At 46.3% G+C, this 23,614-nt stretch overlaps 2 protein-coding genes across 2 annotated transcripts; both read left to right on the plus strand.

The window, feature by feature from the left end:
• Positions 1–71: 71 nt before the first annotated feature.
• Positions 72–5,191, plus strand: LOC123122724 (ornithine aminotransferase, mitochondrial). The gene is made up of 10 exons (XM_044543051.1): positions 72–559; positions 1,202–1,310; positions 1,444–1,674; positions 2,448–2,607; positions 2,698–2,753; positions 3,482–3,634; positions 3,820–3,917; positions 4,160–4,240; positions 4,350–4,583; positions 4,706–5,191. Exons 1-10 carry the CDS (start codon positions 399–401, stop codon positions 4,842–4,844), a joined length of 1,422 nt encoding a protein of 473 aa, XP_044398986.1. The 5' UTR covers positions 72–398; the 3' UTR covers positions 4,845–5,191.
• A 178-nt stretch (positions 5,192–5,369) lies between these two features.
• LOC123122725 (uncharacterized) lies at positions 5,370–6,389 on the plus strand. The gene has a single exon (XM_044543052.1). The coding sequence runs from the start codon at positions 5,701–5,703 to the stop codon at positions 6,148–6,150; it is 450 nt and encodes a 149-aa protein (XP_044398987.1). The 5' UTR covers positions 5,370–5,700; the 3' UTR covers positions 6,151–6,389.
• Positions 6,390–23,614: the final 17,225 nt, after the last annotated feature.

The raw sequence follows: 23,614 nt of genomic DNA on the forward strand, positions 1-23,614 counted from the left end.
ATGCTGATAGCTGTGGCTCGAGCCCCAACCCATCGCGACGCGCGCACGCCACTCCACTTCTCTCTTTCTCACTCTGCCTTGTTCCGTAACCCAAACGGCAGTCGCCGGCGGGCCGAGGCGGACGGATAACTCCGCCCCATTCCGCCCCCATCCAGAGACGCCGTGAGCAGCTTTGGTTCCGCACCCCAACGCAGGAAGCAACCGCGGCCAAACTCGCCCCGGACGGACGGTGGCGTGTCCTCCACTTCCGGCACTACCACCACGCAACAATAAGACGAAGAAGCCGGCTGGACCGGGGCCCCGCACTGGCACGCCTCGTACGTACGACGACGCATCCACCACACTCCACACCCTAGAAGCGAGTGAAACGCGCGCGCGCCGAGAGGGAGTCGGCGGAGATGGCGGCGGCGGTGGCGCGGCGGGGTGCGGCGCGGGCGCTGGCGCTGGCGATGGCGCGGAGGGGGATGTGCTCCGCCTCGGTGCCCGCGGCGGAGCGCGCCGCGGCGGCGCTGTCGTCGGAGGAGCTCATACGGATGGAGCGGGACTGCAGCGCGCACAAGTACGGTGACTGCTCTTGCTTCTAGATCGCACCCTCTCCCCGCCTTCTCGCGCCATCGCACGCCTTGTGCTTGCGTAAATGTCTTAGTGGCAAATTCTACCCATCATTGCTTACAATCGCGCGCGTTGCGGGCTTCGGCGCTGGGTTCGGGTTCGGGCGAGCTGGGATTGTCTTCGGGGCCTCCATTTCGATCAACTCCGTTCATGTTTATATATTCTTCTTCGGCACTTCATCTTGAATTAGTGGCGCGGTTCCGCATGCGGAGTAATCGATCACCAAATTGGGCTTGCAGGAACATTTTTCAGCAGATTCTCGCATGTCAATTTTGGGATGTTTGTTTATGACTAGTACCGAGTGCATATACAGAGACTCCAGTTTCTGTATATCATTGTAGTGACAGTGACTCAACGGCGTCGCCTTTGTTTCGAACTAGTCTAAATTCGTACTTGCTTCAATACCTCGTATTTGATTGGGATGCCGACATTTCTTAGTGCTTCCTTTCTTCCATTGGTAGAAAAAAGAATATGTGAGATTCTGACCTCTCTGAATTACCTGCAAAATCGTGCTTTCCATTTTGATGATGCGATGATCCAAAATTCTAGTCTGAAATTCTTGCTGGCCTCAACATTTTACTGCGTGCAGCTACCACCCGATTCCCATGGTGTTTTCCAAAGGGGAAGGTTCACATATATTGGACCCTGAAGGCAACAAATATATTGATTTTCTCTCTGCTTATTCTGCAGTCAATCAGGTTATTTTCTCTGCAATTAGACATTTTATCCAAGTGCTATTTGACCCTCACAGTTCGGAATTAGTTGGTGTGCATTCTTTGAGACAACTTATTTATGCTCATAAATGATCTTGGTTTGTCAATTCTCTTGTAGGGCCATTGCCATCCAAAAGTCCTAAGAGCTCTCATAGAACAAGCAGAAAGGCTCACACTTAGTTCCAGAGCTTTCTACAATGACAAATTCCCAGTCTTTGCGGAGTATTTGACGAGCATGTTTGGGTATGATATGATGTTGCCAATGAACACTGGAGCCGAAGGAGTGGAAACAGCCATTAAATTGGCAAGGAAATGGGGTTATGAAAAGAAGAATATACCAAAGAACGAGGTATAACTTCACGATATGCTACATGTGTAATCCTATTAGTGTTTTTCCAGTATTGGGATGTGCTGGTGCTTCAATGGATTTCTGACCTGCTAACATGCTTAGCTTTCAATTCAGCTCTGACTTGCCTCTGCCTAGCATATTCTGTTCCCTGGATGGCCCGTTAACTGTTAAGGCTTCTTCGCAGATAAATAAACAAATACTTAAGGGTCTGTTTGACATTGTCGCGGATGATGATGTTTGGTTAGTTGTTTTTTATAATCAAGCAAGCAAATATATCATAAAATAGTTGTTTGATGACATATGAGAAGAAATGTGAGAGGAAAGCATCACATAATAGAATCTATCTAACTTTAATATCATTTACCATAGAGTAAACGTGTCACAAGTCAAAAGTTCCTTTCTCACAACATCTTCAAAATAAGTGCATCATAGCCCCCAACTTGAGCCTACATGTGCTGATCGGAGATATATCCATGCTTTAGTATATGGTGTTGCTCCCAGATATATGCTCTTGCTTATTTTATCTGGATATCCTGAAAATACATATAGATATCATATCATTGTTTTAAATAAATGAAAAACTTAATGACAGGTGCAAAAAAGCTGCTGAAGCAGTGTCTGTTTTCCTGCTTGTTGTTAAGTGTTTGATCGCTCTATGATACAACTAAAGGAAAACTATCATATTTTATGTCTTGGCAAATCCAGTGGTTAATACCTTGAGAAGCTGGAAGCCCAGTAATAACTACTTTTGTCAAATGTTTGGAGTTTTGCAGGCTTTGATTGTGTCTTGCTGTGGATGTTTCCATGGTCGGACATTGGGTGTCATCTCAATGAGCTGTGACAATGATGCAACTCGTGGTTTTGGTCCTTTGGTTCCTGGTCATCTTAAAGTTGATTTTGGAGACATTGATGGGTTGGAGAAAATCTTTAAAGGTATTCAATCCATTGAGCTCTGTCAAGTGCCTACCATATGCTACTGTCATTAGTGTGTAGAAGCATGCTGACAAATACTATTTGGTGCAGAGCATGGGGATCGTATATGCGGTTTTTTGTTTGAACCAATCCAAGGAGAAGCTGGGGTATGAATCTTCAAGTTACTGGCTTTTTTTTTTTTGAATTTTTCGTTATCCTCTGTTGCTAGTTATTCCCTATAGTTAGAAACTAATTCTCCCCTAGTTGATGTTGCATAGTGGTACTGTGTTCATATCGAACTCAGTTTGAGAGTTTAATTGACTGGAAGAGCTTGTTATGTCTGCATGATATGCACTTTCTGGGTACATCTAAGAGTATAACTAACGAATGACATATATGCTTGAGCATATTTTCCAGCTTAAATGTCAAGATGCACTAGATGTGGTAGCAATAAAATGATCAACAGTAGAATAATAATCTTGCAAAATGGAAAACAAATGACAAGAAAGTAATTTATGATATAGATAGACATATGACATTAGGGGAACCCTTTCATTGCACACTCTCCTGCTTTATAAATTGCAAGTGATCAGATCCAAGCAATGCGATTTAATTACGGTGCCATATCTGTCTGACATTATTGGGAAACATGTATATCTGGATATTTTAAATCATTTGCCAGTATTCAGATAACTTGAGAAGTTCATTTATGGAAAAAAATTACAGTGATTAATCAGTCCCTTTGCTAACCAAAGTGCTAAAAAGATAGGGCTAGTTTTACTATAGGTGACATTTATGGTGCCTGTACCCAAGTTTCTGTTATATCATGATTTTTTATGTCTTGATGTTACCATTTTTCTGAATATATCCTTTATTCTGTTGCAAATTCGTGTAGGTAATAATCCCACCAGATGGTTATTTGAAAGCTGTCAGAGATTTGTGTTCTAGGCACAACATTCTGATGATTGATGATGAGATCCAAACAGGCATAGCTCGAACTGGCAAAATGTTGGCATGCGACTGGGAAGATGTACGACCTGATATGGTGGTAAGTGTCTTTTCTGATACTCTCTACGTATCTCCTCTTCTCGCTTCACAAGTACCTGGTGGTGAGGTGGTATTCTCCATCTATATCCTCTTCTATTACACGAGTACCTGGTGGGTGAGGTTTTCGTCTTGTTCTACGATAGCAACTACAGTTCTGATTTTTGACAATCTATCTCAACTCTACAGATTCTAGGCAAGGCACTTGGTGCTGGAGTAGTTCCGGTCAGTGCGGTTCTCGCGGATAAGGATATCATGCTGTGTATCAAGCCAGGAGAACATGGAAGGTGTGAACCACTGTTAATTTTGTTTGTTTAAGTTCATTCCAAAGAAAAATTAAATGAAAGCTGATTCAGTTTTGGCTTTAGTGATTACAAATCTCAACATGATGTCGTCTAGTTTTGACCATCACACTAGGAAATTACACTCTAGATTCAGCTGCATGATCTCTCCGTTATTTTCAGTGTTCTTTTTGTGTATGTCTTGTCCCTGAAATTACTCTTACACAGTTACTTTTGATCAATTGCAGTACATTTGGTGGAAACCCATTGGCAAGTGCTGTGGCAGTCGCATCTCTGAAAGTGGTCAAGGATGAAGGTCTTGTTGAAAGGTACATTATTTTTTTACAAGAAACTCCAGTAACTGTCTAAATCATTTCTATTTCAAGATACATACAACTCTATTATCCTTTCTTCTTCTGACCATTTACTTAATTGCAGAGCCGCGGAGTTAGGTCAGGAGTTCAGAGACCAGTTACAAAAGGTTCAACAGAAGTTTCCTCATATTATCAGGGAAATACGTGGGAGAGGTTTGCTTAATGCAGTAGACCTATGCAGCAAAGCTCTATACCCTGCTTCTGCATATGACATTTGCATCAAGCTAAAGGAGAGAGGCATTCTGGCAAAGCCCACGCATGACACCATTATCCGGTTAGCCCCTCCCCTTTCAATCAGGTATGACCCATTTGCCCACGTGTTATCACGCCTCGTTCTCTGGTTATTCAGAAGTCTGCATTTACTGACACAGTATTATGTGATCGTGTTTGCTTGCTAATACCCAAAACCTGTGGTTCCAGTTCTGAGGAGCTCGCAGAAGCATCAAAGGCACTCAGCGATGTGCTCGAGCATGACTTGCCGCAGTTGCAGAAGCAGATCAAGAAGCCAGAATCGGAGGCAAAAACACCAGTCTGCGATAGGTGCGGCCGGGATTTATAAAGGGCGACCGTTCATCCGGGCAGAGATGAGGTACCAGCAATTTCATAGACACCATACCCCCAGAATAACAGAACATGGATTTCTCACCGTGGTATACCTCTCCATGTCGCACTCTCTGTTCAGAAAATGTGCCATTGATACATTGATTGTAAATAAATGGAATTTGTCTATCGATCCATCTGCCCATTCTCGTTATTCGTAGTGATGTTGCTTCTCTTACCCCATGCTCATCAGCGAGACGGTGAGCGATTATATGTATAACATAGTTGGACAAGCAGGAAAGTATATGTTTCACGCTGAAATGAAACAAACACCTTGGTAAAAGTTGTGCTTGAAGTTTTGCTTCATACCATCTTGGTGTTCTGTTTCCTTCTTTCCCGTAGTGTGAGTAGCGACGTTGCCCACTACTGTCTACTAGGGCACTCAAATTCAGCTCAGAGTGTCCAAGCAGCACTGATATTCTTGTTATATATACGAGTGTCCATTGGTTTTCAGTTTTACCTATTGGTATCAAAAAAACAGTATGTTTTCCCTGTCACGCTGATCATGCAGTAGCGTTCCCTGCTATTATTGTCTGTCTTCATTTGCCAGCTTTGGCCAGGTCCTCCCTACATTTAGGCATTGCAGTTAGAAAATAGAAGCACGCTAATCAATCCAAGTGTTTAACCTCGTTTTCCTTTCCTTCTTATCCCTTTATATTTATCAAATTAAATTATAAGGGCATGAGGTTCTGAAACAATCGCCGGGATTGAGATTCCGAGGTTAACAATCGGCGTTGCTCTTCAAAAGAATCTTTGCAAGAATCAGATACAAGCGCTCTGAAGGCTAACGAATCGCATGGACCTTGGTGACGACGATGGACGCTGACGCCCAGGCGCCGGAGGCACCGTCGTCGCCGCCGCCGCCCCGGTCCGCCCGGTCGAGGCCGTCGAGCTGGAGCAGCAGCGGCAGCTCCGAGTACACGAGCCTCCGGGACGTGCTCTCGGAGCTGGGCGGCGGCGGCGGCGGCGGCGGCAGCTCCTCCGACCTCCACGACTTCGACACCTCCAACATCCCCATCCGCAACCAGCTGCTCAAGCACGCCGCGTCCGCCTACCTCCAGTCCGCCATCGTCGTCACGCCGCGCGAAAGGGGCTGCCTCAGCAGGGCCTGGCGCCGCCGCTGCCGCATCCTGCTCCGGCCGTGCCCCGAGTGCGAGTGCGACGTGGACGTCGACCCCGTTCGCCGCTGCGCCGCGGCGTTGGCCGGCTCGGTGCGGCGCGTCCTCGCCTCCCTCTGCGGCTGCGTCGCCTGCGTGTGGACGTAGCGCGCACAGGTGCACCGCTGCCCCACGGCGGCATTGCACGAGACGAGCTGCCATCGTGACATCGTCGCTGCCGTTTGGCCATGCATGCATGCATGCATGCTGATGTTTTAATTATTACGCTGAACATGACTGCTTCGTGTATGTGCACGTAGGCATGATTTTGCTCTTTGCATTCTGCGATGGTGTCTGATACGAATCATACGATCGTACATATTTAGACGTGGGGCTGTTTAACTTTAATTTGTTGAAGCTGTGAATTATTATGGACCCCTGGCGAACGTTTGCTGTGAGGGGTGGCATTTGCGAATGTTTCTTTTTTCTCTCTCGCAGTTTATTCAGAGAAGCATGTCATTTTGTTCAAAGATGTGTGATAGTTTCTAGGAAAAAGTAAATTTTAAGCCAAACATGAGCAGAATCTGCCATCGTTTGATCTCGCGTCGTAACTAAAACTGCTAGCAAAATGCGTTTGTTTGCTATTCTCTTCCCCAGAAACATCAGCCAGATAGCATTACCGATTATTGTTGCGAGAGATTTATTATTGCCTTTGTTAAATCAAACATGGATTGGTGGACCGTGGACGGAGGGCTCATCCGCCTTTATTAGGACACAAGAGGAGAAGTTTCTTCTCTTCACAAAAAAAGAAGAGGAGAAGCTTCTCAAGCTTTCTGGTGTTAACAATGGAGGAGAAAAGAGTGTATAAATCAGTTCCCGCCCGAGCCCATTCTCGAGAAGAATGGGATTTCTTATATGTGACCCATTCAAATCTGCGTGTTATGTCTCATGCGACAAAAACTTCCGGGCTTCATCCAAAGTTCGGTCTGTATCCGGGCCGAATCTCTTGGCCACTCGGGTAGCTCAAAAGCACTACCCAGAGTGTCATCTAAAGCCTCAAATGAAACCTCTAGGTCACCTTCCTGTTGGTTTAGTCCCTCTCCCCTTCCCTCCTGCGTCACCCCACACGTGGTGACGGGGAGGAAACATGTTCCCGCCGCCGCCCCCACCTCCCACTCCCACTCCCTCTCCCTCGCCGTCGCCAGGGGGCGCGCCCGGATATCTCTTCGCAGACTGAGGCATCCAGGCCGTGGACGTGGCGCTAGGCGGCGCGTGCCATGGCGCAGTTGCATCCCGGAGCTGGTCGACGACAGTGGCGTGACAAATGTCATGGTGGCGGTGCACACATGGCTAGGCGGCGAGGGCAGCTACTGCAATGGTCGGTCCAGATCATCCCCATCCTGCAGTGCGGGTCGTGGGCAACTTTGGCTGCGGTCGCCCGGGCCTCGGCGGCTCGTTGGTGTGGGTGGCGGTGCAGTGGCGGTGAGGCTGGGGGCGTGCTGGCCAAGAACCTGTTGGGACCTCCCTAATCCGGCGTTTGGACAATGGCGGGCGGTGCAAGGAGGCATGTCTAGTGAGCTCTCTTGGCTGCTGCTACGGTCAATTTGGTGATACACATTTGTCATAATAGGTCACATTTTCTGTCACCCATGTACATCTGTGACGGATTTATGATAGAATCAAGAAAGTTATACCTGTGTGTCGGGGATGTGTTCCATGAAAACCACTTTTTCATCAAGGAAGTGTACACTTTCATGATGATAACGGGTGCGTCATGGAAGTGTTCTTCAAGGGTAACTGACACATGACAACCACCGTAATGGGTCGCCGTTAAGCTGTGCGGGTTTCAGATCCAATATCTGTTAACAGCTTCGACCAATGATAATTTCCCACATGTCGGCTTCTCATTCGCCAATGGGGCCACATGTCAGCTCTACCCTATGACATATGTCGCCCATCCAACGAACTCTATGTGCCTATAAAACGTCGACACGTGGTACGGGCCTAATAGTGGCCCGTTTAGTTAAAAAGGTCGGCCCAGTAAGAGGCCTACAAGATTTAGGAAAAGTTGGTGGGTCGACCCACTAACGACCTGCTTGCTTATAGCATTTACAGCCTGAGTCAATCCGACCCATAAGGATCTGTGCCAATTCGGCATGTCAATGGCTCGTGGGACATTCAGCGTCATTATGTGTTGGAAATATGCCCTAGAGGCAATAATAAAATGGTTATTATTATATTTCCTTATTCATAATAATTGTCTATTGTTCATGCTATAATTGTGTTATCCGGAAATCGTAATACATGTGTGAATACATAGACCACAACATGTCCCTAGTGAGCCTCTAGTTGACTAGCTCGTTGATCAACTGATAGTCATGGTTTCCTGACTATGGACATTGGATGTCATTGATAACGGGGTCACATCATTAGGAGAATGATGTGATGGACAAGACCCAATCCTAAGCATAGCACAAGATCGTGTAGTTCGTTTGCTTGAGCTTTTTCCAAATGTCAAGTATCATTTCCTTAGACCATGAGATTGTGCAACTCCCGGATACCATAGGAGTGCTTTGGGTGTGCCAAACGTCACAACGTAACTGGGTGGCTATAAAGGTGCACTACGGGTATCTCCGAAAGTGTCTGTTGGGTTGGCACGAATCGAGACTGGGATTTGTCACTCCGTATGACGGAGAGGTATCTCTGGGCCCACTCGGTAATGCATCATCATAATGAGCTCAATGTGACCAAGTGTTTGGTCACGGGATCATGCATTACGGTACGAGTAAAGTGACTTGCCGGTAACAAGATTGAACAAGGTATTGGGATACCGATGATCGAATCTCGGGCAAGTAACGTACCGATTGACAAAGGGAATTGTATACGGGATTGATTGAATCCTCGACATCGTGGTTCATCCGATGAGATCATCGTGGAACATGTGGGAGCCTACATGGGTATCCAGATCCCGCTGTTGGTTATTGACTGGAGAGTCGTCTCGGTCATGTCTACATGTCTCCCGAACCCGTAGGGTCTACACACTTAAGGTTCGGTGACGCTAGAGTTGTAGAGATATTAGTATGCAGTTAACCGAAAGTTGTTCGGAGTCCCGGATGAGATCCCGGACGTCATGAGGAGTTCCGGAATGGTCCGGAGGTAAAGATTTATATATGGGAAGTCCTATTTTGGCCACCGGAAAATGTTCGGGATTTTTCGGTATTGTACCGGGAAGGTTCTAGAAGGTTCCGAAGTGGGGCCCACCTGCATGGGGGGACTGTTGGGGAACGTAGCAGAATTTTAAAATTTCCTACGCATCACGAAGATCCATCTATGAAGTATACTAGCAACGAGGGGAAAGGAGTGCATCTACATACCCTTGTAGATCGCGAGCGGAAGCGTTCCAATGAACGGGGTTGATGGAGTCGTACTCGCCGTGATCCAAATCACCGATGACCGAGTGCCGAACGGACGACACCTCTGCGTTCAACACACGTACGGAGCAGCGACGTCTCCTCCTTCTTGATCCAGCAAGGGGGAAGGAGAGGTTGATGGAGATCCAGCAGCACGACGGCGTGGTGGTGGAAGTAGCGGGATCCCGGCAGGGCTTCGCCAAGCGCAAGCGGGAAGGAGAGGTGTTGCAGGGGGAGAGGGAGGCGCCAGGGGCTGTGGTGCTGCTGCCCTCCCTCCCCCCACTATTTATAGGACCCCTGGAGGGGGGGGGGCGCCGGCCCTGGAACCCATCTACATGGGGGGGCGGCGGCCAAGGGGAAGGGGGCGGCTTCCCCCCCAAGCCAAGTGGGGCGCCCCCCACCCCTAGGGTTTCCAACCCTAGGCGCAGGGGGAGGCCCAAGGGGGGGGCGCCCCAGCCCACTAAGGGCTGGTTCCCTTCCCACTTCAGCCCATGGGGCCCTCCGGGATAGGTGGCCCACCCGATGGACCCCCGGGACCCTTCCGGTGGTCCCGATACAATACCGATAACCCCCGAAACTTTCCCGGTGGCCGAAACTGGACTTCCTATATATAATTCTTCACCTCCAGACCATTCCGGAACTCCTCGGGACGTCCGGGATCTCATCCGGGACTCCGAAAAACTTTTGGGTTTCCGCATACTAACATCTCTACAACCCTAGCGTCACCGAACCTTAAGTGTGTAGACCCTACGGGTTCGGGAGACATGCAGACATGACCGAGACGCCTCTCCGGTCAATAACCAACAGCGGGATCTGGATACCCATGTTGGCTCCCACATGCTCCACGATGATCTCATCGGATGAACCACGATGTCGAGGATTCAATCAATCCTGCATACAATTCCCTTTGTCAATCGGTACGTTACTTGCCCGAGATTCGATCGTCGGTATCCCAATACCTTGTTCAATCTCATTATCGGCAAGTCACTTTACTCGTACAGTAATGCATGATCCCGTGGCTAACTCCTTAGTCACATTGAGCTCATTATGAGGATGCATTACCGAGTGGGCCCAGAGATACCTCTCCGTCATACGGAGTGACAAATCCCAGTCTCGATCCGTGCCAACTCAACAGACACTTTCGGAGATACCCGTAGTGTACCTTTATAGTCACCCAGTTACGTTGTGACGTTTGGCACACCCAAAGCACTCCTACGGTATCCGGGAGTTGCACGATCTCATGGTCTAAGGAAAAGATACTTGACATTGGAAAAGCTCTAGCAAACGAACTACACGATCTTTGAGCTATGCTTAGGATTGGGTCTTGTCCATCACATCATTCTCCTAATGATGTGATCCCGTTATCAATGACATCCAATGTCCATAGTCAGGAAACCATGACTATCTGTTGATCAACGAGCTAGTCAACTAGAGGCTTTCCAGGGACACGTTGTGGTCTATGTATTCACACATGTATTACGATTTCCAGATAACACAATTATAGCATGAACAATAGACAATTATCATGAACAAAGAAATATAATAATAACCATTTATTATTGCCTCTAGGGCATATTTCCAACAGTCTCCCACTTGCACTAGAGTCAATAATCTAGTTACATTGTGATGAATCGAACACCCATAGCGTTCTGGTGTTGATCATGTTTTGCTCTAGGGAGAGGTTTAGTCAACGGATCTGCTACATTCAGGTCCGTATGTACTTTACAAATATCTATGTCTCCATTTTGAACACTTTCACGAATGGAGTTGAAGCGACGCTTGATATGCCTGGTCTTCCTGTGAAATCTGGGCTCCTTCGCAAGGGCAATAGCTCCAGTGTTGTCACAGAAGAGAGTCATCGGGCCCGACGCATTGGGAATCACCCCTAGGTCGGTAATGAACTCCTTTATCCAGACTGCTTCCTGTGCTGCCTCTGAGGCCGCCATGTACTCCGCTTCACATGTGGATCCCGCCACGACGCTTTGCTTGCAACTGCACCAGCTTACTGCTCCTCCATTCAAAATATACACGTATCCGGTTTGTGACTTCGAGTCATCCAGATCTGTGTCGAAGCTTGCGTCGACGTAACCCTTTACGACGAGCTCTTCGTCACCTCCATAAACGAGATACATATCCTTAGTCCTCTTCAGGTACTTCAGGATATTCTTGACCGCTGTCCAGTGTTCCATGCCGGGATTACTTTGGTACCTTCCTACCAAACTTACGGCAAGGTTTACATCAGGTCTGGTACACAGCATGGCATACATAATAGACCCTATGGCCGAGGCATAGGGGATGACACTCATCTTTTCTCTATCTTCTGCTGTGGTCGGGCATTGAGCCGTGCTCAATTGCACACCTTGCAATACAGGCAAGAACCCCTTCTTGGACTGATCCATATTGAACTTCTTAGATATCTTGTCAAGGTACGTACTCTGTGAAAGACCAATGAGGCGTCTTGATCTATCTCTATAAATCTTGATGCCTAATATATAAGCAGCTTCTCCAAGGTCCTTCATTGAAAAACACTTATTCAAATAGGCCTTTATACTTTCCAAGAATTCTATATCATTTCCCATCAATAGTATGTCATCCACATATAATAAGAGGAATGCTACAGAGCTCCCACTCACTTTCTTGTAAACACAGGCTTCTCCATAAGTCTGTGTAAACCCAAACGCTTTGATCATCTCATCAAAACGAATGTTCCAACTCCGAGATGCTTGCACCAGCCCATAGATGGAGCGCTGGAGCTTGCATACCTTGTCAGCATTCTTAGGATCGACAAAACCTTCCGGCTGCATCATATACAATTCTTCCTTAAGGAAGCCGTTAAGGAATGCCGTTTTGACGTCCATCTGCCATATCTCATAATCATAGTATGCGGCAATTGCTAACATGATTCGGACAGACTTCAGCTTCGCTACGGGTGAGAAAGTCTCATCGTAGTCAACCCCTTGAACTTGTCGATAACCCTTAGCGACAAGTCGAGCCTTATAGATGGTCACATTACCATCCGCGTCTCTCTTCTTCTTAAAGATCCATTTATTTTCTATGGCTCGCCGATCATTGGGCAAGTCAGTCAAAGTCCATACTTCGTTTTCATACATGGATCCTATCTCGGATTTCATGGCTTCTAGCCATTTGTCGGTATCCGGGCCCGCCATCGCTTCTTCATAGTTCGAAGGTTCACCGTTGTCTAACAACATGATTTCCAGGACAGAGTTGCCGTACCACTCTGGTGCGGAACGTGTCCTTGTGGACCTACGAAGTTCAGCAGTAACTTGATCTGAAGCTTCATGATCATCATCATTAACTTCCTCCCCAGTCGGTGTAGGCACCACAGGAACATCTTCCCGCGCTACGCTACTTTCCGGCTCGGAAGGGGTGACTATCACCTCATCAAGTTCCACTTTCCTCCCACTCAATTCTTTCGAGAGAAACTCTTTCTCCAGAAAGGACCCATTCTTGGCAACAAAGATCTTGCCTTCGGATCTGAGGTAGAAGGTATTCCCAATAGTTTCCTTAGGGTATCCTATGAAGACGCATTTTTCCGACTTGGGTTCGAGTTTTTCAGGTTGAAGTTTCTTTACATAAGCATCGCATCCCCAAACTTTTAGAAACGAAAGCTTAGGTTTCTTCCCAAACCATAATTCATACGGTGTCGTCTCAACGGATTTCGACGGAGCCCTATTTAAAGTGAATGCGGCAGTCTCTAAAGCATAGCCCCAAAATGAGAGCGGTAGATCGGTAAGAGACATCATAGATCGCACCATATCCAATAGAGTGCGATTACGACGTTCGGACACACTGTTTCGCTGAGGTGTTCCAGGCGGCGTGAGTTGTGAAACGATTCCACATTTCCTGAAGTGTGTGCCAAATTCGTGACTCAAATATTCCCCTCCACGATCTGATCGTAAGAACTTTATTTTCCTGTCACGTTGATTCTCAACCTCACTCTGAAATTCCTTGAACTTTTCAAAGGTCTCAGACTTGTGTTTCATTAGGTAGACATACCCATATCTACTCAAGTCATCAGTGAGAGTGAGAACATAACGATAGCCACCGCGAGCCTCAACACTCATTGGACCGCACACATCAGTATGTATGATTTCCAATAAGTTGGTTGCTCGCTCCATTGTTCCGGAGAACGGAGTCTTGGTCATCTTACCCATGAGGCATGGTTCGCACGTGTCAAATGATTCGTAATCAAGAGACTCCAAAAGTCCATCTGCATGGAGCTTCTTCATGCGTTTGACACCAATATGACCAAGGCGGCAATGCCACAAGTATGTGGGACTATCGTTATCAACTTTACATCTTTTGGATTTCAGCCAGTCCTTGCCTATTGCTGGGCTGGTTGTATTCACACTATGAATATGTGTAACATCACGTTCGAGATTCATCAAGAATAAACCATTGACCAGCGGGGCATGACCATAAAATATATCTCTCATATAAATAGAACAACCATTATTCTCAGATTTAAATGAGTAGCCATCTCGAATTAAACGAGATCCAGGTACAATGTTCATGCTCAAAGCTGGCACTAAATAACAATTATTGAGGTTTAAAACTAATCCCGTAGGTAAATGTAGAGGCAGCGTGCCGACGGCGATCACATCGACCTTGGAACCATTCCCGACGCGCATCGTCACCTCGTCCTTTGCCAGTCTCCGCTTATTCCGCAGTTCCTGTTTTGAGTTACAAATATGAGCAACCGCACCGGTATCAAATACCCAGGAGCTACTACGAGTACTGGTAAGGTACACATCAATTACATGTATATCACATATACCTTTGGTGTTGCCGACCTTCTTGTCCGCTAAGTATTTGGGGCAGTTCCGCTTCCAGTGACCACTTCCCTTGCAATAAAAGCACTCAGTCTCAGGCTTGGGTCCATTCTTTGACTTCTTCCCGGCAACTGGCTTACCGGGCGCAGCAACTCCCTTGCCGTCCTTCTTGATGTTTTTCTTACCCTTGCCTTTCTTGAACTTAGTGGTTTTATTCACCATCAACACTTGATGTTCCTTTCTGATCTCCACCTCCGCTGATTTCAGCATCGAATATACCTCAGGAATGGTCTTTTCCATCCCCTGCATATTGAAGTTCATCACAAAGCTCTTGTAGCTCGGTGGAAGCGACTGAAGGATTCTATCAATGACCGCGTCATCCGGGAGATTAACTCCCAGCTGAGACAAGCGGTTGTGTAACCCAGACATTCTGAGTATGTGCTCACTAACAGAACTATTTTCCTCCATTTTACAGCTGAAGAACTTGTCGGAGACTTCATATCTCTCGACCCGGGCATGAGCTTGGAAAACCATTTTCAGCTCTTCGAACATCTCGTATGCTCCATGTTTCTCAAAACGCTTTTGGAGACCCGGTTCTAAGCTGTAAAGCATGCCGCACTGAACGAGGGAGTAATCATCAGCACGTGATTGCCAAGCGTTCATAACGTCTTGGTTCTCTGGGATGGGTGCTTCACCTAGCGGTGCTTCTAGGACATAATCTTTCTTGGCAGCTATGAGGATGATCCTCAGGTTCCGGACCCAGTCCGTATAGTTGCTGCCATCATCTTTCAGCTTGGTTTTCTCTAGGAACGCGTTGAAGTTGAGGACAACGTGGGCCATTTGATCTACAAGACATATTGTAAAGATTTTAGACTTTCATGATAATTAAGTTCATATGATCAAATTATTCAATGAACTCCCACTCAGATAGACATCCCTCTAGTCATCTAAGTGAAACATGATCCGAGTTTAACTAGGCCGTGTCCGATCATCACGTGAGACGGACTAGTCAAGATCGGTGAACATCTCCATGTTGATCGTATCTTCTATATGACTCATGCTCGACCTTTCGGTCCTCCGTGTTCCGAGGCCATGTCTGTACATGCTAGGCTCGTCAAGTCAACCTAAGTGTATTGCGTGTGTTCCGAGGCCATGTCTGTACATACTAGGCTCGTCAACACCCGTTGTATGCGAACGTTAGAATCTATCACACCCGATCATCACGTGGTGCTTCGAAACAACGAACCTTCGCAACGGTGCACAGTTAGGGGGAACACTTTCTTGAAATTATTATAAGGGATCATCTTACTTACTACCGTCGTTCTAAGAAAATAAGATGCAAAACATGATAAACATCACATGCAATCAAATAGTGACATGATATGGCCAATATCATTTTGCTCCTTTGATCTCCATCTTCGGGGCACCATGATCATCTTCATCACCGGCATGACACCATGATCTCCATCATCATGATCTCCATCATTGTGTCTTCATGAAGTTTTCACGCCAACGATTACTTCTACTTCTATGGCTAACGCGCTTAGCAATAAAGTAAAGTAATTTACATGGCGTTATTCAATGACACGCAGGTCATACAAAAAATAAAGACAACTCCTATGGCTCCTGCCGGTTGTCATACTCATCGACATGCAAGTCGTGATTCCTATTACAAGAATATGATCAATCTCATACATCACATATATCATTCATCACATCTTCTGGCCATAACACATCACAAGGCACATGCTGCAAAAACAAGTTAGACGTCCTCTAATTGTTGTTGCAAGTTTTTACGTGGCTTGTATAGGTTTCTAGCAAGAACGTTTCTTACCTACGTAAAACCACAACTTGATATGCCAATTTCTACTTACCCTTCATAAGGACCCTTTTCATCGAATCCGTTCCGACTAAAGTGGGAGAGACAGACACCCGCTAGCCACCTTATGCAACTAGTGCATGTCAGTCGGTGGAACCTGTCTCACGTAAGCGTACGTGTAAGGTCGGTCCGGGCCGCTTCATCCCACAATACCGCCGAAACAAGATAAGACTAGTAGCGGCAAGAAGAATTGGCAACATCTACGCCCACAACTGCTTTGTGTTCAACTCGTGCATAGTAACTACGCATAGGCCTGGCTCATGATGCCACTGTTGGGGAACGTAGCAGAATTTTAAAATTTCCTACGCATCACCAAGATCCATCTATGGAGTATACTAGCAACGAGGGGAAAGGAGTGCATCTACATACCCTTGTAGATCGCGAGTGGAAGCGTTCCAATGAACGGGGTTGATGGAGTCGTACTCGTCGTGATCCAAATCACCGATGACCGAGCGCCGAACGGACGGCACCTCCGCGTTCAACACACGTACGGAGCGGGGACGTCTCCTCCTTCTTGATCCAGCAAGGGGGGAGGAGAAGTTGATGGAGATCCAGCAGCACGACGGCGTGGTGGTGGAAGTAGCGGGATCCCGGCAGGGCTTCGCCAAGCGCAAGCGGGGAGGAAGAGGTGTCACGAGAGGGAGAGAGGCGCGAGGGCTTGGGGTCCTGCTCCCCTGCGCCTCCCCACTATATATAGGGGTGGAGGGGGCTGGTTTCATGCCCTCCAAGTCCATTGGGGCGTTGGCAAATGTGGGGAAAAGAAATCCCATCATTTCCCTTCCCCACCGATTGTTATCCCCCCTTTTTAGGGATCTTGATCTTATCCCTTCGGGATATGATCTTATTCCTTCTAAGGTGGGATCTTGGTGCGCCTTGACCAGGGGTGTGGGGCCTTGCCCCCACTACCCACGTTCATGTGGGTCCCTGTTGGAAATATGCCCTAGAGGCAATAATAAATGGTTATTATTATATTTCTTTGTTCATGATAATTGTCTATTGTTCATGCTATAATTGTGTTATCCGGAAATCGTAATACATGTGTGAATACATAGACCACAACGTGTCCCTAGTAAGCCTCTAGTTGACTAGCTCGTTGATCCACAGATAGTCATGGTTTCCTGACTATGGACATTGGATGTCATTGATCACGACGACTCCATCAACCCCGTTCTCTTGAACGCTTCCGCGCGCGATCTACAAGGGTATGTAGATGCACTCCCCTCTCTCTCGTTGCTAGATGACTCCATAGATTGATCTTGGTGATACGTAGAAAATTTTAAATTTCTGCTACGATCCCCAACAGTGGAATCAGAGCTAGGTCTATGCGTAGTTTCTATGCACGAGTAGAACACAAACTTGTTGTGGGCGTAGATGTTGTCAATTTTCTTGCCACTACTAGTCTTATCTTGTTTCGGCGGCATCGTGGGATGAAGCGGCCCGGACCGACCTTACACGTACGCTTACGTGAGACAGGTTCCACCGACTGACATGCACTAGTTGCATAAGGTGGCTAGCGGGTGTCTGTCTCTCCCACTTTAGTCGAATCGGATTCGATGAAAAGGGTCCTTATGAAGGGTAAATAGAAGTTGGCATATCACGTTGTGGTTTTACGTAGGTAAGAAACGTTCTTGCTAGAAACCTATAGAAGCCACGTAAAAACATGCAACAACAATTAGAGGACGTCTAACTTGTTTTTGCGGCATATGCCTTGTGATGTGATATGGCCAAAAGGATGTGATGAATGAAATATATGTGATGTATGAGATTGATCATGTTCTTGTAATAGGAATCACGACTTGCATGTCGATGAGTATGACAACCGGCAGGAGCCATAGGAGTTGTCTTTATTTTTTGTATGACCTGCGTGTCATTGAATAACGCCATGTAAATTACTTTACTTTATTGCTAAACACGTTAGCCATAGAAGTAGAAGTAATCGTTGGCGTGACAACTTCATGAAGACACGATGATGGAGATCATGGTGTCATGCCGGTGACGAAGATGACCATGGTGCCCCGAAGATGGAGATCAAAGGAGCAATATGATACTGGCCATATCATGTCACTATTTGATTGCATGTGATGTTTATCATGTTTTACATCTTATTTTCTTAGAACGACGGTAGCTTAAATAAGATGATCCCTCGCAATAATTTCAAGAAAGTGTCCCCCCTAACTGTGCACCGTTGCGAAGGTTCATTTTTTGAAGCACCACGTGATGATCGGGTGTGATAGATTCTAACGTTCGAATACAACGGGTGTAAGCCAGATTTACACACGCAATACACTTAGGTTGACTTGACGAGCCTAGCATGTACAGACATGGCCTCGGAACACGGAAGACCGAAAGGTCGAGCATGAGTCGTATAGAAGATACGATCAACATGAAGATGTTGACCGATGTTGACTAGTCCGTCTCACGTGATGATCGGACACGGCCTAGTTGACTCGGATCATGTTTCACTTAGATGACTAGAGGGATGTCTATCTGAGTGGGAGTTCATTGAATAATTTGATTAGATGAACTTAATTATCATGAACTTAGTCTAAAATATTTACAATATGTCTTGTAGATCAAATGGCCCACACTAATGTTGCCCTCAACTTCAACGCGTTCGTAGAGAAAACCAAGCTGAAAGATGATGGCAGCAACTATACGGACTGGGTCCGGAACCTGAGGATCATCCTCATAGCTGCCAAGAAAGAGTATGTCCTAGAAGCACCGCTAGGTGACGCACCCATCCCAGAGAACCAAGACGTTATGAACGCTTGGCTGCAGCGTGCTGATGATTACTCCCTCGTTCAGTGCGGCATGCTTTACAGCTTAGAACCGGGGCTCCAAAAGCATTTTGAGCAACACGGAGCATTTGAGATGTTCGAAGAGCTGAAAATGGTTTTCCAAGCTCATGCCCGGGTCGAGAGATATGAAGTCTCCGACAAGTTATTCAGTTGTAAGATGGAGGAAAATAGTTCTGTCAGTGAGCACATACTCAAAATGTCTGGGTTACACAACCGCTTGACTCAGCTGGGAGTTAATCTCCCGGATGACGCGGTCATTGACAGAATCCTTCAGTCGCTTCCACCGAGCTACAAGAGCTTTGTGATGAACTTCAATATGCAGGGGATGGAAAAGACCATTCCTGAGGTATATTCAATGCTGAAATCAGCGGAGGTGGAGATCAAAAAGGAACATCAAGTGTTGATGGTGAATAAAACCACTAAGTTCAAGAAAGGCAAGGGTAAGAAGAACTTCAAGAAGGACGGCAAGGGAGTTGCCGCGCCCGGTAAGCCAGTTGCCGGGAAGAAGCCAAAGAATGGACCCAAGCCTGAGACTGAGTGCTTTTATTGCAAGGGAAGTGGTCACTGGAAGCGGAACTGCCCCAAGTACTTAGCGGACAAGAAGGCCGGCAACACCAAAGGTATATGTGATATACATGTAATTGATGTGTACCTTACCAGCACTCGTAGTAGCTCCTGGGTATTTGATACCGGTGCGGTTGCTCATATTTGTAACTCAAAGCAGGAGCTGCAGAATAAACGGAGACTGGCAAAGGACGAGGTGACGATGCACATTGGGAATGGTTCCAAGGTCGATGTGATCGCTGTCCACACGCTACCTCTACATTTACCTACGGGATTAGTTTTAAACCTCAATAATTGTTATTTAGTGCCAGCTTTGAGCATGAACATTGTATCAGGATCTCATTTAATTCGAGATGGCTACTCATTTAAATCTGAGAATAATGGTTGTTCTATTTATATGAGAGATATGTTTCATGGTCATGCCCCGCTGGTTAATGGTTTATTCTTAATGAATCTCGAACGTAGTGTTACACATATTCATAGTGTGAATACCAAAAGATGTAAGGTTGATAATGATAGTCCCACATACTTGTGGCACTGCCGTCTTGGTCACATTGGTGTCAAACGCATGAAGAAGCTCCATGCAGATGGACTTTTGGAGTCTCTTGATTACGAATCATTTGACACGTGTGAACCATGCCTCATGGGTAAGATGACCAAGACTCCGTTCTCCGGAACAATGGAGCGAGCAACCAACTTATTGGAAATCATACATACTGATGTGTGCGGTCCAATGAGTGTTGAGGCTCGCGGTGGCTATCGTTATGTTCTCACTCTCACTGATGACTTGAGTAGATATGGGTATGTCTACCTAATGAAACACAAGTCTGAGACCTTTGAAAAGTTCAAGGAATTTCAGAGTGAGGTTGAGAATCAACGTGACAGGAAAATAAAGTTCTTACGATCAGATCGTGGAGGGGAATATTTGAGTCACGAATTTGGCACACACTTCAGGAAATGTGGAATAGTTTCACAACTCACGCCGCCTGGAACACCTCAGCGAAATGGTGTGTCCGAACGTCGTAATCGCACTCTATTGGATATGGCGCGATCTATGATGTCTCTTACCGATCTATCGCTCTCATTTTGGGGCTATGCTTTAGAGACTGCCGCATTCACTTTAAATAGGGCTCCGTCGAAATCCGTTGAGACGACACCGTATGAATTATGGTTTGGGAAGAAACCTAAGCTGTCGTTTCTAAAAGTTTGGGATGCGATGCTTATGTCAAGAAACTTCAACCTGAAAAGCTCGAACCCAAGTCGGAAAAATGTGTCTTCATAGGATACCCTAAGGAAACCATTGGGTATACCTTCTACCTCAGATCCGAAGGCAAGATCTTTGTTGCCAAGAATGGGTCCTTTCTGGAGAAAGAGTTTCTCTCGAAAGAAGTAAGTGGGAGGAAAGTGGAACTTGATGAAGTACTACCTCTTGAACCGGAAAGTAGCGCAGCTCAGGAAGATGTTCCTGTGGTGCCTGCACTGACTAGAGAGGAAGCTAATGATGATGATCAAGGTACTTCGGATCAAGTTACTATTGAACTTCGTAGGTCCACGAGGACATGTTCCACACCAGAGTGGTATGGCAACCCTGTCCTGGAAATCATGTTGTTAGACAACGGTGAACCTTCGAACTATGAAGAAGCAATGGCGGGCCTAGATTCCAACAAATGGCTTGAAGCCATGCAATCCGAGATAGGATCCATGTATGAAAACAAAGTGTGGACTTTGGCAGACTTGCCCGATGATCGGCGAGCGATAGAAAACAAATGGATCTTTAAGAAGAAGACGGACGCGGATGGTAATGTTACCATCTATAAAGCTTGACTTGTCGCTAAGGGTTATCGACAAGTTCAAGGGGTTGACTACGATGAGACTTTCTCACCCGTAGCGAAGCTGAAGTCCGTCTGAATCATGTTAGCAATTGCCGCATACTATGATTATGAGATATGGCAAATGGACGTCAAAACAGCATTCCTTAACGGCTTTCTTAAGGAAGAATTGTATATGATGCAGCCGGAAGGTTTTGTCGATCCTAAGAATACTAACAAGGTATGCAAGCTCTAGCGCTCCATCTATGGGCTGGTGCAAGCATCTCGGAGTTGGAACATTCGATTTGATGAGATGATCAAAGCGTTTGGGTTTACACAGACTTATGGAGAAGCCTGGTTTACAAGAAAGTGAGTGGGAGCTCTGTAGCATTTCTCATATTATATGTGGATGACATACTGTTGATGGGAAATGATATAGACTTCTTGGGAAGCATAAAGGCCTACTTGAACAAGTGTTTTTCAATGAAGGACCTTGGAGAAGCTGCTTATATATTAGGCATCAAGATCTATAGAGATAGATCAAGACGCCTCATTGGTCTTTCACAAAGTACGTACCTTGACAAGATATTGAAGAAGTTCAATATGGATCAGTCCAAGAAGGGGTTCTTGCCTGTATTGCAAGGTGTGCAATTGAGCACGGCTCAATGCCTGACCACGGCAGAAGATAGAGAAAAGATGAGTGTCGTCCCCTATGCCTCGGCCATAGGGTCTATTATGTATGCCATGCTGTGTACCAGACCTGATGTAAACCTTGCCGTAAGTTTGGTAGGAAGGTACCAAAGTAATCCCGGCATGGAACACTGGACAGCGGTCAAGAATATCCTAAAGTACCTGAAGAGGACTAAGGATATGTTTCTCGTTTATGGAGGTGACGAAGAGCTCGTCGTAAAGGGTTACGTCGATGCTAGCTTCGACACAGATCTGGATGACTCTAAGTCACAAATCGGATACGTGTATATTTTGAATGGTGGGGCAGTAAGCTGGTGCAGTTGCAAGCAAAGCGTTGTGGCGGGATCTACATGTGAAGCGGAATACATGGCGGCCTCAGAGGCAGCACAAGAAGCAATCTAGGTGAAGGAGTTCATTACTGACCTAGGAGTTATTCCCAATGCATCGGGCCCGATGACTCTCTTCTGTGACAACACTGGAGCTATTGCCCTTGCCAAGGAGCCCAGGTTTCACAGGAAGACCAGGCATATCAAGCGTCGCTTCAACTCCATTCGTGAAAATGTTCAAAATGGAGACATAGATATTTGTAAAGTACATACGAACCTGAATGTAGCAGATCCGTTGACTAAACCTCTCCCTAGAGCAAAACATGATCAACACCAGAACTCTATGGGTGTTCGATTCATCACAATGTAACTAGATTATTGACTCTAGTGCAAGTGGGACACTGTTGGAAATATGCCCTAGAGGCAATAATAAAATGGTTATTATTATATTTCCTTGTTGATAATAATTGTCTATTGTTCATGCTATAATTGTGTTATCCGGAAATCGTAATACATGTGTGAATACATAGACCACAACATGTCCCTAGTGAGCCTCTAGTTGACTAGCTCATTGATCAACAGATAGTCATGGTTTCCTGACTATGGACATTGGATGTCATTGATAACGGGATCACATCATTAGGAGAATGATGTGATGGACAAGACCCAATCGTAAGCATAGCACAAGATCGTGTAGTTCGTTTGCTAGAGCTTTTTCCAAATGTCAAGTATCATTTCCTTAGACCATGAGATTGTGCAACTCCCGGATACCATAGGAGTGCTTTGGGTGTGCCAAACGTCACAACGTAACTGGGTGGCTATAAAGGTGCACTATGGGTATCTCCGAAAGTGTCTGTTGGGTTCGCACGAATCGAGACTGGGATTTGTCACTCCATATGACGGAGAGGTATCTCTGGGCCCACTCGGTAATGCATCATCATAATGAGCTCAATGTGACCAAGTGTTTGGTCACGGGATCATGCATTACGGTACGAGTAAAGTGACTTGCCGGTAACGAGATTGAACAAGGTATTGGGATACCGACGATCGAATCTCGGGCAAGTAACGTACCGATTGACAAAGGGAATTGTATACGGGATTGATTGAATCCTCGACATCGTGGTTCATCCGATGAGATCATCGTGGAACATGTGGGAGCCTACATGGGTATCCAGATCCCGCTGTTGGTTATTGACCGGAGAGTCGTCTCGGTCATGTCTGCATGTCTCCCGAACCCGTAGGGTCTACACACTTAAGGTTCGGTGACGCTAGAGTTGTAGAGATATTAGTATGCGGTTAACCGAAATTTGTTCGGAGTCCCGGATGAGATCCCGGACATCACGAGGAGTTCCGGAATGGTCCGG

The sequence above is a fragment of the Triticum aestivum genome, chromosome 5D (genome assembly GCF_018294505.1).
Source record: "Triticum aestivum cultivar Chinese Spring chromosome 5D, IWGSC CS RefSeq v2.1, whole genome shotgun sequence".
In the NCBI taxonomy this organism is placed as follows: Eukaryota; Viridiplantae; Streptophyta; class Magnoliopsida; order Poales; family Poaceae; genus Triticum; species Triticum aestivum.